General features: G+C 41.9%; 1 protein-coding gene across 1 annotated transcript in view; it reads right to left on the minus strand.

Annotated features, from left to right (window-relative positions):
- PTPRG (protein tyrosine phosphatase, receptor type, G) overlaps positions 1 to 12,034 on the minus strand; it is a gene marked incomplete at its 5' end in the record, with an annotated part of 324,523 nt that overhangs the window by 35,206 nt on the left and 277,283 nt on the right. The window contains one exon of the mRNA XM_014946781.1: positions 9,347 to 9,438. Within this exon, the coding sequence (XP_014802267.1) occupies positions 9,347 to 9,438 (92 nt within the window). The remainder of the gene's footprint in view (positions 1 to 9,346; positions 9,439 to 12,034) is intronic.

Raw genomic sequence — 12,034 nt, forward strand, 5'->3', positions numbered from 1 at the left:
TCCCATCCAAAAGCTAGAGTGACATTTGATATCGTCAGAATGATGCTTACATTTTGCAAGACCTATACGTTATTCAGAGGAGAGAGAAATGCTTTAATAAGATACCCTCACCTCTAACACTGCAGATATAATTACAGTGCTGTCTAGCTTGGGTTTCACCATCTGTTTTATCAATGTCAATAAAGTGATTCTGAATTTATATCACTACAAAATATGAGCTGAATCTAGCACCATACTAATGTACTTACCCTTTCTGTTATGCAGAAAAAGACGTAATCTTAGATGGACAGGGGCAAAAGTCTCCAGATCTTTAAAATAATTGTGCGTGTGTATATATTTATTATTACAAATAATATAACTGATAATAATACTCTTTATAATCAGACACTACTGAAGCTGACAGGCGGGGGTATGTTTAATTACTAAGCTAGATATTTAACACTTTGGAGGAGTTCCCATCTTCACTTGCTGGTCCAAGACAAGCACCTGAGAGGAGTATCAAAAATCCTAAACCAAAGGGGCCACAGTGCAGCTTATTTCCTGCCACCAAGGGAGAATGCCAAGAAGAAAGTCAAGTTCACTTAAAAAAACGATAGAAGAGGAAAACCTTCACTTACACCTCGTTTTCTAAGAAATGGCAAATGACAGTGCAGAATACTTAATACGTTCCTTCAGAAGACAGCCACCTTCAAAAGAAGCCCGAAGTGTATAGGAACAATAAAGTTCAAACAGGGTTACATTTAAAATTTGGATAATTAGTAATCCTGCCAGGAACGATTTTCCCCTTTCTCCCACTTAATAAGCTGCCTTTGTAATGTTAAAGCAATAGGGGCCAATTTCAAAAGAAAAATGGGATATCGTATCAGAGATGGCATTTCCACATAATAAGATCTCAGATTCATTTTGATTCATTTCTAGCCTGAGAGCTCACTGGATAGTTTAGTGGCATTGGATTGGAATAGATGGGTTTGGGTCAGGAATTAATCCAGAAGGTCAAAAGCAAAGTGCTTCCTCATATTACCTTTGTCTAGTTTGGATCTTTGGTGTTTCTGAAGACCAGATGTTTGACACACGTGAAGAAGTCTTGGTAAGAAGATTCTCCCGTGCCTTTCATTTTGTTTGTAAATGCTTTCTGTTTTTCAGCTATTACCTTACCCAGTCTACTAAATCCAATATTCTCCTTGTATCTTATGCTTTACTTTTGATGTGAAAGCTTATTCCATTTGTTTGTTAGTCACTGCACTTCAGTCTCTCGTTTGCAAAGCCACCTGGATTCACGTGCCATAGCTCTCACGTGGCTTGGCCCATCTGCTCCAGCAGCAGCCACTGCTCAGCAACCCTGCGCCATCCCTTGCACCTCAGAAGCACCTCCATCAATTCTCCATGTGCTCTTCACAGCTGGCTTCAGCCAAAGGACAAGGGGATTCTCCCACTCCCTTCTCCCTGCCTGTGGGGCTGAGCAGTGAACTGAATCCATCTGCTGATCTGACTGATGACCACCAGAAAGGATTAATTGATTTGTGGGGAAAGGGAAGAAGGATTAGTTGTCAGTGGGGCAGATGGGTTGGTCCTACTCATTACTGTGAGGAATAGTGAAGCGACAGGGAAACTGCCCTTTCTGAAGGCAGCACAAACCTAACCTGGCTCATGACAATCATGAAACCAGTGACATTATTAGTGACATTAATCCTGGAGAATCCACTCTCAATAGTGTAGCCTCACAGCTCTCATCTTCTCCAAAAAAGTTTTCCCAGCTGGAAAGAAATAGCTACCAGTAGGCTCATAGCAGGACTGGATTTGACCTCTTAACTCACTGAAAAATAAAGTATCTGACAAAAGTTTTCCCATATCCATGGCAAACAAGCACCTTCCTGTTCCCAGCAGCACTCAACCCTGGGATGTTGATTCATCTTCCACTCTCTCATTCTCCACTGCTGGAGAGAACACTGAATGCAATCCCAGGACTTTTTTCATATCTTTCTTTTATTGTTAACTACATTCAGTGAGGTTCATGGTTTTTTATTTTTCACAAAGAGGGATGGAAAATTTCTGCAAGCAGCTGGAATACCTAGCATCAATATTTAGGATGCATGTTACTTAAAACTGGGTCTAACAGCCATTCCAATAGCTGCAATTTGTATCAGAGTGAAGGCTGCAGAGCTATAGCAAAAACTTGCCTTCACAGGCAGCACTGCAGCAGAACCACATAGAGCACAATTCCAATAGATTCATTTCCACATCGAGCAATGGGGCACTCGTAACAAGGATTTAAAATGGATCTATGCAGCTGTACCATGCAATATGAGTGTGCCCACAGCACACTACTAAATGGGGATGTAGAGTCCAAATGGGTCTGTATTTGGTCTGTCTCTAGAAGGGCAGCTGACCACAATGGATTGCAAGGATTAATAGGACACCCTTGGGTAAAATTCTGCCCCAGTAGAGATTATTGAAAAACTATCAACTCCACTAAGGTCAGGTGTTCACCTCTACAGAGAAGCTCAGAAAAAAGTCTCTAAACGTACAGATTGAGTGTGTACTCTGAAGTGCACACACTGACAGGGGGCAGAAGTTTCACACACACCTCAAATGTTGGCCCTGATTGAATCTGAAATGTTTGAGCAGGACATTCCACAGCCAGATCCTGCCTTAACTCATGCAGATACTGGACTCCAGGAGTAATTCCACGAGTAAAAAAGGGCAGTGCCCAGTTTTATTCAAGCCATTTTAGACTTAATGCATTTGAATTATATGCACTTACGTAATCAGGGCCTTTAATTCTGCAGTATGCTGGCTTTCCTTGCTTAACTATTGAAAATAAGAACACAACTGAAGCCATTGTGTTTCATTTGCAATAATTATTTTTTCTGACTGATCACACTGCTTGCTGTATAAAAAATGGCCAGAAATAGAAGAACAGTTCTATTTGTATAAGATGAATATCAATTAATTAATAATAAAACAAAGCCATTAAAAACCCTTAATATTAAGAAGGAGTTTGCCTTCTGTGGGGTCCATATCTGCATAAATACTAAAAAGGCAATATTGTAGGTTTCTTTCTATGAGCTCAAACTACCTGCTGAAACCCTTTAAGGCTGGCATCCTCCTAAAGTTACTGATCTCAGTAATTAAGACAAATTATAAATTAAAATAAATTAAGATAAACAATAAATTACTAAGAGTTGATTATATGGGACACTATTACTGATGCTCACAGATTTGTAGTCATGTGTTTATGGAGTACAGATTTTAATAAAAAATACCTTTCAGTATGAAAAGGCACAGAAAACACTTTGAATCTATTTGAGAGCCCTGGATAGGTGGACATGTTGAGAGAAAAACACGGAAGTCCTTCCAGCAAGATAATTGCTATCTATTTGTTATAATCAAGTCAAATGAACACAAGGGCAGGTTTCTGATAAAGGGGAGACACGTGAAAAAGCAGAATATGAAAAATCACCTGTATAATATTGTAGCTACATTCATCTCTCTCGCTTCAAGATTTAATCTACTAGAATGCTATTAGCCATGTGTCAGTCAGGAATATAAAGATGTTAATGATAAAATTTTATATGTGTCAAAATAGGAGCTCAGTTTAAATCTGCTTGTACAAATCTTAGATTAGGTTATCATTAATTATAAATGTAATAGCAATACACTTCTTCCCTTTAAGCAAAAAACCCATTTCAGTCCAAGAGAACGAAATAATGTGAATTTTCCTTTAGCACAGACATTAAACATGATCTTATTTGGTATTGCCTGCTAAGGAACACAATTTTCATCTCACACATTTCCATCCTCAGGTCCCAGTTGTATCATCAATTACATACATGCCTTACATTTAAGCACATGAAGGTTCAACTCCAGGGCTCTCCGCAGCCCGGTGTGATGGCTCTCAGAAAAGGATCTGCCCACATTTCACATAGCCACCATGAAAACATGTTTTCAGGTGATTTAGCCAACTCCTGAAGCTTTCATTACAAGTATCATGATTAGATATCAAACCATAAATTCTTCAGTGTGCTGCAGGAGCAGGGTTGGAAGCAGATAAAAAAGGAAGGTGGATGTTCCCTGAAATATCTTGATATTTTCTTGGCTTCAGAGGACGGCTGTGTTTGCAATATTGCATTCACGAATTTAATTGAAGCTGAAGATAGGTACAATTCACAATATGGTGCTGGAACATAAATCCGCAGGGAGCAGAAAGTGGAAATAAAGTCTTAAACAGCTGAAAAGCACTACCTCTGTGCTCAGTGAAGAGCTTCATGCCCTTGAGAAATAAGTCCTCAGCTGCAGCTAGCGCTTTTCCCTGAACCTTGCCAGTCTCTAGCACAGAGGATCACTGTGCTCAATACACTGTCACTGTAGTGGCCACAGACATGTCCTGGTGTTCTGCTCTTTGCCTCTTGGGATGCAACTAGAGACAGCTACACCTTAGCAGAAAACAGTAAGATACCAAGCCTCTGCTGAGAACCTGCAGTTTCCTTGTCAACCGCTTGTTAGAATCTCCTAATAGAAACAGTTTGTCCCAGAGTAGATGCTACTGGAAGACATAAGAAGTGCACGAACTGAGCTTGTAAAAAATACATTAAATCTAACCTCTGACGTTCATCAGGAAAGGTTCAAGGCAACTATGGTTACTGAAGGAATAAGGAAGAAGGTTTCAAAATTCTGCAGGGATTTAACAGAAGCTAAGAGTTAATAAGATGGACACATGATGGGACTCCTTGGAACAACGAGAAGACAGAGGGAAATGAAGGAGGATCATGGCTGCACTGGTCTTCACACCCTTGCATGACTGCATGAAGTGGTCAAGACACCTTCTAAATGCAATGAACTTGGCTACTCCACTATTTCCTGAGCTCATGCACCCACACTGGAGGAAGCATGAGAATGTTTCTCCATCAGATTCTGCCATGACTTAGTTTAAACACACTATTCATAAACTCCAGTACTAGTTAAAAAATTAATTTACTGCCATTTAAGCCCAAAACTGCACACACCTTGATCCAAGAACTGGGAAGTGCTCCTTAATCTTGTAGTCTAGACACCGCTGAAATGACTGGCATTGTATATGAGACATTTTACTTACACTGAAATTGGTGAAAGACATCTGGAATAATATGCTAAATGAATCAGCTACATTGGCCAGCCATTGTGTTCTTTATGAGCCATGTTTCTCTGGACTTTGGTCAAGACTACACAGTTTTGAGTTTGTGCTGTGTTTGTGCTGATCTCCCAAGTCCTGCTGACATCAGTGCCACAGTGTCCATTATGCCTGTGGGCTGGGCAAGGAACCAGTAAAGCCACAGCAAGCTGCAGAACAATGCACCCCCCAAGAGCAGGAAAGCTCTGAAACAAAGGAGAAGAGGAGGAGGGTAGAAGTGGAATTTGTGCTAGTTCCACTATTTGATATCATCTCATTTACACAGAGGGGCACTTCGGCACTGCTGTTGTGGAGCAGGTCTTGCCACAAGAAGAAAGAAAAACTGAGAAGGGATCCATTTTGTTTTGCAGCTCTGCAGCTAAGATGCTGCTGTTATTCTTACTTATCCAACTCTACCAAAAAGGAGGAAGTCCAAAAATGTTGTAACTAGATACTGACCCAGCTGTGGAAAATAAAAAACCAAACCCAAGCAGGAACAGGAGCTGGTTTGCTGACATAGAGATCTTGCCAAGACCAAGTGATATAGTGAAGAGATACAGACAAAGATGATATGGACATGGCCAAAATTAACTGAATGTGGAGGCAAAGAGAGAAGATATGGAGAAATAATTTTGTTGGGCTGAATGGCAGGGGAGTTTCAGAAATCTGCCGTTGATTACAGATGCATTACTGTCAAGCGTGAGGCTTATGTGAGTTTAGATTTATACCTCGGTTGTAATATCCAGTGGGTGACTCAGTTAATGATATCTCCTTTGTCCTGTGTTTCTCTAGATCAAGCAGTGCAGATAATTATGAATAATGATAATGATTTGGGTCTCAGAGCAAATTTGCACAGATAGGCACATGCCTATGGGTGATGTGGCTTCATGCACAATAATTAAGCATGTACGCCATGGGAAGTGAAATGGAAAGTGGGCAAAATCATTCCTTTACAAGAAGATTTTTTTAGATTTTGGACCTAAAAGTTGTACTATGTGCCTATTGCAGGTAGCTGGCAGATTGATTTTAGAGCTCATAGACCTGAGAAAACAGAGGGCTTGCCCAAACAAGAGCAGAATGTGGCACAGAAATAAACACAAAAGCTACCTCTAAGCGTGCCGACACACCACGGAGCAGAATGGTGGCATGTGGAGACACCAGCACCACTTCTGAAACCTCTCGAGCTGCGTCAGGACACCGCTGTGCCTGGCTCCCAGACACCTGGCAGAGCCACCCCACACCTGGGCCAGGACCAACCAACCCAAACCTGCTCAGCTTCCTCCCACCAGCAGCTCACCACATGCTGTAGATGGGCCCTGGCAAATCTGCTAAACGTCTTTAGACACACGGCTCTAAATTGCCATCAGTGTGACATCTTGCGTGTAATTGAGAGTAGAAGTTGGTCCATTGAATTGTAGGAGGTAGATGCATGGTTCCTTCTTTTGTAAGGATAGGGTTTCACGAGATAACAAGGTTACTTCGAAAAACTTGCTTCTGTGAAAATGCCACTTATATTTTCCTTCTAGGATCAACACGGCAAGTAAGAGTTTCTCACACCCTCTGGCAGCTTCCGGAGGAAAAGTTCAGAGGCTTATCGTTTCATCAGTTGCACTCAGTTCAAAGCAGAATTTTGTCATTTAATGTTTTTAAGGCATTTCAGTGGGCTGCCTGTGTGGGGGCAGCAGCTGATGTCAGAGAAGACTGTCATTTAGCAACAGGTATATGGGGCAAAAGGCCTCCTCTACAACTCCAAACAAGGAAAACGTTTAGGAGAGCTTCAAGATCTTTCTAGGCAGTATCTCACATCTTTGGAAAATGCCAACAGAGCTGGAATTTATCTCTACTGACTTTGAGCCTCATTACAGACTCTCTGTACAGGTAATGATACACACACAGAAAGGCATTTCCAGAGGATGATTTGGCTTTTGGTGGCCTGAATTGCTTTATTGTCAGTGCCAAGATCTTCAAGTTCATAGTTCATTCTCTCTTAAAACATTCTGGGTGTGATTTGGCTTCAGACTAAGGCACTTCCATTTGGACGTCTGTATGCAGGTATCTAAATGTCCATTATATTCACAAAAATCTTGTCATTAGATTAGAAATTCAAGGGCTGGATTCACCTTTGCATCCAACTAGACTAAACCTCTGTCTAAGGCCCAATTCTTTATGTGCCTTAGAGCTCATCAGCCATCCTTGCAGATTTTTAACTACAAAGCTTCTTGAGGTGTCTTGCAGCACTTGCTCAGCAGATGCCTTAATCTGCAGTGCCCATTATCAGGGGTGAGAAGCACATTCTCAGCTTGACCGAGCCTGAGCAGACCAGAGAGTGCACTGCGCTGCAGTGATGGTAGCATCATGTCAGTCCCAAATCTGCTGTGGTCCAACAGCTTGGCTTCCTCTAGTTATGGGATGATGTCCCCAAAACGCATTGTTCTTGTGTTCTCAGTCACGTGTTACACGCTAGAATGGCTGCTGGAGAAGCATTGGTGATGCATGTGCTGGTCTTATGGTACCTACCACCTGCACAGTTTTAATGGAACTTCCTCAGCCTATATTGCAATTTATATGAATGCAGTCCAGTCTTTGAAGGACTGACCATCAAAACATGCCTGTGAAACAGGGAAGAACCACTGTCTCTACAACACAGACTGCAGCATGAAAAGATGGACCTTTCTGCTGGTTTCTTTATCTAAGAAAACATTGTCTCAATTACAATAAAATAACTATATATTGGCCAAAGAGACTTCTCTCAGGGGAGAATTTCTCTCCTCCCATTGCCTTTTGCTCATAATTCCATGGGTGAGCCCACCCTCCCCTTCCTCATGACCTCTAAGGAGGTATCACATGAGAGCAGGCATGGTGGGACCATTAAACTGACCACCAAAAGCAGCCACAACAGCAAAGTGTTCCTCCTGGTTTTAGAGTAGGAAAAATGAAGCTCTCTAACTATTTCGTTTCTTTTGTGAAAACTCATTGCAGGTGGTCTATGACTAAAACCTCCCATCTCCTGTTACCCTAAAGGAGAAGGAGAAGAAGGGTGGCTCCTTGCTGAGGAAGTGAGGTAGCAAGGACACGCATCTTAGTCTGCCACAGAAAGAAGAGGAGATAACAGCAAGTTTTCTTTTATTCTCAGTGGCACAGCATCAGAGTGCAAGGCAAACTGCCTAACATTTTCTGCAGCAATGTAATAGCTAACCTTTCATATCAGTTCCCATGGGTACTTTGAAAGAGTCTTTCTAGAAAGGAGTTACACATCTGCTGAAGAAAATCAAGGAAAAGGTAGCTGGATTCTTTCACTTTTCTAGGACACGCGTTTCTTCAGTGTCTCAGAGATGGCTTTGATTGTTTTTTTTGGTAAAATGAATCTAATTAGCTGCAGATTGAATCCTAGACCAACGACACAAATTACCAAATACGACGAGGAAACTTAAAACACCTTGAAGCAAGAAGTACAAGCTCTTGACAGACTGAGGTCAATACAACATTTTCAGTATCCTAATTCTGCCTGTGAAACTGAACAACATCAAACAAGGCAGTGGCTGCAAAGGCCACTGTCACACCAAGCTGCTCTCTGTCATCACGGCTTAAAGGGAGCTGGATCCTGCTCTTAATAATTCCCAGGGGAAATGCCTCATGAAGGGAGCACAGCGCTAAACTCCGCTTCCAGCTTCGCTCTCAGTATAGCTGAGAGGAGAATCTGACCTTTGGTAACTTGATTAATACCAAATTAACAGATGGCTTTGGACTTCACTTGAGACAGTTTGCTTATCTTTGTGTCTTGCTTTTCTCCCCGAGACCCAGCACATCCCACCTCTGTACACGCTGAAAGTGGGGGGCAAGTCCCCCAGCCTCGAGAGAGCAGTGGAGCTACACATCCCTCGCCCACAAGCTGCCCTGATGGAGCAGCTGGTTTCACCCTGGATGCAATGCCTTAGTGTTTTTAAGAAGTGTTGCTCATGTTTTTGACATTTTACAAAGGTTATTCTGAAATTTCTATTAAAGTAATGTGGGAGAGGTGCCTATGGAAAAATACAGCATTGGCATTCAGAGCCTCATTGCAAAGCACCTTAAATTAAATGAAGCAGCACTGATACAACAAATTTCTACCAAACCCCCATGATTTATCACAAGCATAACCTTCTTTATGTAATTAAAACAGACTCCAAGTAGCACAAACACAGGAGATTAAGCCCGTCTTACCTGGAATAGGTATAATGGGAATACTTTCATTGGGGACCACACGGGGGGAACTGCTGTCCTCCACATAGAAATGGGCAGTCTGAAAACACTTTCTGTTAAAGGAAAAAGAAGAAAAATAGATTCAGGGTGTGAAAAATTACCCTCTGAAAAAAAATAGCAAAAAAGTTTTGCACGTGTTCTACTTCTCCATTTCAGTTCCATTTCTGCTCCATACTTTCAGACATTACAGTTTTAAAACATCGAAGCATGAAAAAATTTGCGCGTTTTCCATGATTACAATCCTAATTCCCAATTCTGGTGTGTTCTAATTCATTGACATCTGACATCCACCCATCATAAATGCCTCTGGATATTATTGCTAAGTACTATTGAATATGAAATTATACTCACAAAAGTTAGTGGTTGCAAAACAGGTTTCAAACACATCACTCAGAAAGAAACTCTTTACACAAGAAACACATTCAGCATACAGTTCAAGCCAAAATCCACCTAAGACACTAGCATTTCCAGGGAAAATACACTTACTGTAAAAGTTTCTGCTGTGTAACAGCCAGCAGACAGCAATACAGCATCTGTAACTGCTGCATATCATGATGTTCTGCTATGAAAGTTATCCTTCAAACATCACAGTTTTTTGTTTGTTTGTTTTTTAACACCAAAGCCATATAACCCTCATCCCATCCTCCTCCTGCAAACTTGTATTAGACATGCTGGTACAGAAAAACGCAATAGACACTTAGCTTGGGCCCCAGGACTCATCTCTGAAAAGGCCTATAAAGAATAGGAGAACTTAAATCCACCTGACTCTTTTTTACCTGTATTTAAAGCAAAGCAGAGAGCACAAGCTGGTCATCACAGAAAAGGTACTGAGCAGAGTAACATCAAGAGATCCGAGGAGCCTCTGCATGGTGATGTTAACTGAGGCAGGGTTTTCCAACGCCAGCGTCACTGCTCATTGCTGACTTAATGAGCTGCTTGAGGCTGGAACTGAATATTTAATGAGTCTTGCTTGGTGTGAGCAGCTATTGTGGCAGGAGAAGGGTCTGCTCTCATCTGTCGGGGCTCTTAACAATAGCTTCCCATTGCAGAAAGGTCCCCCTCCTTGCAGCCCTTAGTGAACTGCTCCTCAACACCTGGGCAAAGTTTGGGGGCGGCCTGGTGAGCGGTGCCTTTTGTCAAGTTGGGGGTTCCCCTGCTGAAACATATTTGCACGTACTGGCTTATAAAGTTTCTGCCTTGCAGTCTGCTGCTCTGTAATTCGGGCATTGTGCTCTCCACGGAGAGCCCGCTCCACAGAGCCAGCACCGCTGACACTGTCAAAGCCATTCCTGCTCCCTTTGTTTTCAGCATCCCGAGAGCAAAAAAAGTCACTGAAAATCAAACCACTGTCTGAGGCAAAACCAGAAACTAAAATAATCACGGGCATTCTATGCTTTTGCACTTTCAACTGCACTGTCCCAGAGCTTTGTAAGGCAATCACATGCGATGGCAGCCCAAGTAGAACTTAAGACAACACAGAAGCAGAAGAGAGCGGATTTCACAGCATGGAGTAACTGTCTCGGAGCAGCTTTCTATTTGCAGGCACGATGTCTTGCATTGTGCTGAAGTTATTTATTTAGGGAGCATGCTTTTGTTAAGAAACACCATAAGGTGAATTCACACATGATGATGCAAGACGTGCAATAGTCTCACAGCATATAAAAACGTCGGTCGAACTCCCCCCACCCTACTTGCTCCCATGATTACAATCCTAATTCCCAATTCTGGTGTGTTCTAATTCATTGACATCTGACATCCACCCATCATAAATGCCTCTGGATATTATTGCTAAGTACTATTGAATATGAAATTATACTCACAAAAGTTAGTGGTTGCAAAACAGGTTTCAAACACATCACTCAGAAAGAAACTCTTCACACAAGAAACACATTCAGCACACAGTTCAAGCCAAAATCCACCTAAGACACTAGCATTTCCAGGGAAAATACACTTACTGTAAAAGTTTCTGCTGTTTAACAGCCAGCAGACAGCAATACAGCATCTGTAACTGCTGCATATCATGATGTTCTGCTATGAAAGTTATCCTTCAAACATCACAGTTTTTTGTTTGTTTGTTTTTTAACACCAAAGCCATATAACCCTCATCCCATCCTCCTCCTGCAAACTTGTATTAGACATGTTTTTTTTTAACACTAAAGCCATATAACCCTCATCCCATCCTCCTCCTGCAAACTTGTATTAGACATGCTGGTACAGAAAAACGCAATAGACACTTAGCTTGGGCCCCAGGACTCATCTCTGAAAAGGCCTATAAAGAATAGGAGAACTTAAATCCACCTGACTCTTTTTTACCTGTATTTAAAGCAAAGCAGAGAGCACAAGCTGGTCATCACAGAAAAGGTACTGAGCAGAGTAACATCAAGAGATCCGAGGAGCCTCTGCATGGTGATGTTAACTGAGGCAGGGTTTTCCAACGCCAGCGTCACTGCTCATTGCTGACTTAATGAGCTGCTTGAGGCTGGAACTGAATATTTAATGAGTCTTGCTTGGTGTGAGCAGCTATTGTGGCAGGAGAAGGGTCTGCTCTCATCTGTCGGGGCTCTTAACAATAGCTTCCCATTGCAGAAAGGTCCCCCTCCTTGCAGCCCTTAGTGAACTGCTCCTCAACACCTGGGCAAAGTTTGGGGG

The sequence above is a fragment of the Calidris pugnax genome, unplaced genomic scaffold (genome assembly GCF_001431845.1).
Source record: "Calidris pugnax isolate Ruff unplaced genomic scaffold, ASM143184v1 scaffold81, whole genome shotgun sequence".
Classification (NCBI taxonomy): Eukaryota; Metazoa; Chordata; class Aves; order Charadriiformes; family Scolopacidae; genus Calidris; species Calidris pugnax.